Here is a 1,780-nt window from a genome sequence, read left to right on the forward strand (position 1 = left end):
GCTTTCAAGTCTCTGTGAATGACTGTGAATGTTGAGTATTCTTGGAGGTATAGAAGTCCTTGAGTAATTCCTTCTATAATGCGTATCCGCGACTCCCAATCTAATTTCAAACTCTTCACAGGGTCTGCATCAGATAATCAATTCTTAGGCATGTGGAATATGCATGATCATGTGCTTTAAGAACGGTGTGTGAGTGTGTGCGCGTGTCTGTACGTATATTTATGATGAGGTAAGAGTTTACGCACCATAAAGGTAGAAATCCAAACTCTTATTTGGCATGTACTCATAAATCAGATCTTCTCTTCTCTTTCGATGCAAAAGCCCTGAAGTTGTAAAACATTGACATGTTGTAACTTTGAAGCAAGTGTGACTTCATTCCGAAACTCTTCTACTCCTTGCTTAGAGCATTCTGAAAGCCGTTTTACTGCAATTTCTTCCCCATCACTTAACCTTCCCTGGGACAATAAGCAGTATGATTAGTAGTACTCGTCGTAAAGCTATCTTCCCCTTACCATGTACAGCTATTTTCACATTTGATATGCATACGAAAGCTCCCAACGCCACCACGTCTAAGTCAAATTGCTATAGATGTAAGAGGATAAACTAATAGAGTTCAATACCTTATAAACTGGTCCAAAGCCTCCCTCTCCAATCTTGTTTTCGATGGAGAAATTGTCTGTAGCTTCTTTTATTTGATCAAAGCTGAAAACTATCAGATTACTACCTATAGCTCTTTCATTCAATACCTCGATACCTATAATCAAATGAAAAACTTTTAGTTCCAGTATGTTCTGATTAGTCGTTTAAATGAAAGAGTGACAAGAAGTTGAATTGGTTACCTTCAGATCTCATAGTTTTCTTTTTCAAAATACATACTATTGTACTTATTAGGAGAACGGTGATGGTGATCGTTGGCAAAAGAATCGCCAGCAACCTTCGCTTGCTGCCTCTATGATCTTCTTCTTCGCCCGAGGCTGTAAAGAAAGTTATCATGTTTATAATTTGTGAAAAATGTGTGATATAAGCAATCTCTTTATGATGTTGGTTATACCCTATCTTCTCTCCGTCCCAATTTAAGTGTCTTACTGACTTACTTCCCTGTTTGGTCTATCCCAAAACGCGTGCCTCTTTCTATATTTAGTAAGTTTGCAAAGGATTATGATTTAACCTGCTTTTGAAAGCTCCCAATCGACATCATCACTAGGAATTTGGAATGCAGCAAAACCGCGAAGCCCCTCACCGTTCGCATAAGAAACTTTAGTTCTGATAGCCTCAACATCATCATAACCAATCCAAAATGATCCAATAGTCACGTAGTTCACAACATAAGTGGAGTTATAGACAGGTATGCCTCCATAACTTTTCATATATCGCTTAATGTATCTGTAGCTCATTGATCCATCGCGTGTTATTGCCAGACCTCTTGCAGGTGAACCTACTGTGTTATGATTTGGATTCACAAGCGTCCACGCATAGCCATGGTATGCCAAACCAAGAACGATTTTATTGGCTGGTAAGCCATTCTTGATCCATTCTTTTATACCATAGTCTGTATTTAGCGTGCTAGCTGGATCATACAAAGCTGTGTGTGCTCCTGTAATGTTATCTTCTGTAGGCAAGTAATAGTCATATGCTTTGACATGAATCCAATCAAAGTTTCTGAGGATTGTTTCTACTGGATAAATCATCGATTCTAGCATTGGTGAATAGTGTGCTCCCATAATCAAGATCAATCTTTTGGTACCAGAACTTTTTGACTCAGAATTAATCGCTGTTCGCC

The 1,780-nt window shown here is 38.6% G+C and overlaps 1 protein-coding gene across 1 annotated transcript; it reads right to left on the reverse strand.

The window, feature by feature from the left end:
- Positions 1–290: 290 nt before the first annotated feature.
- On the reverse strand, positions 291–1,609 carry LOC124885415 (class V chitinase-like; the record flags this gene model as incomplete). The annotated part of the gene is given in 4 exon segments (XM_047404471.1): positions 291–455; positions 621–754; positions 840–974; positions 1,169–1,609. Coding segments are annotated over 4 exon segments (875 nt in total), but the record flags the coding sequence as incomplete, so codon positions are not given.
- Positions 1,610–1,780: the final 171 nt, after the last annotated feature.

The sequence above is a fragment of the Capsicum annuum genome, unplaced genomic scaffold (genome assembly GCF_002878395.1).
Source record: "Capsicum annuum cultivar UCD-10X-F1 unplaced genomic scaffold, UCD10Xv1.1 ctg60202, whole genome shotgun sequence".
NCBI lineage: Eukaryota > Viridiplantae > Streptophyta > Magnoliopsida > Solanales > Solanaceae > Capsicum > Capsicum annuum.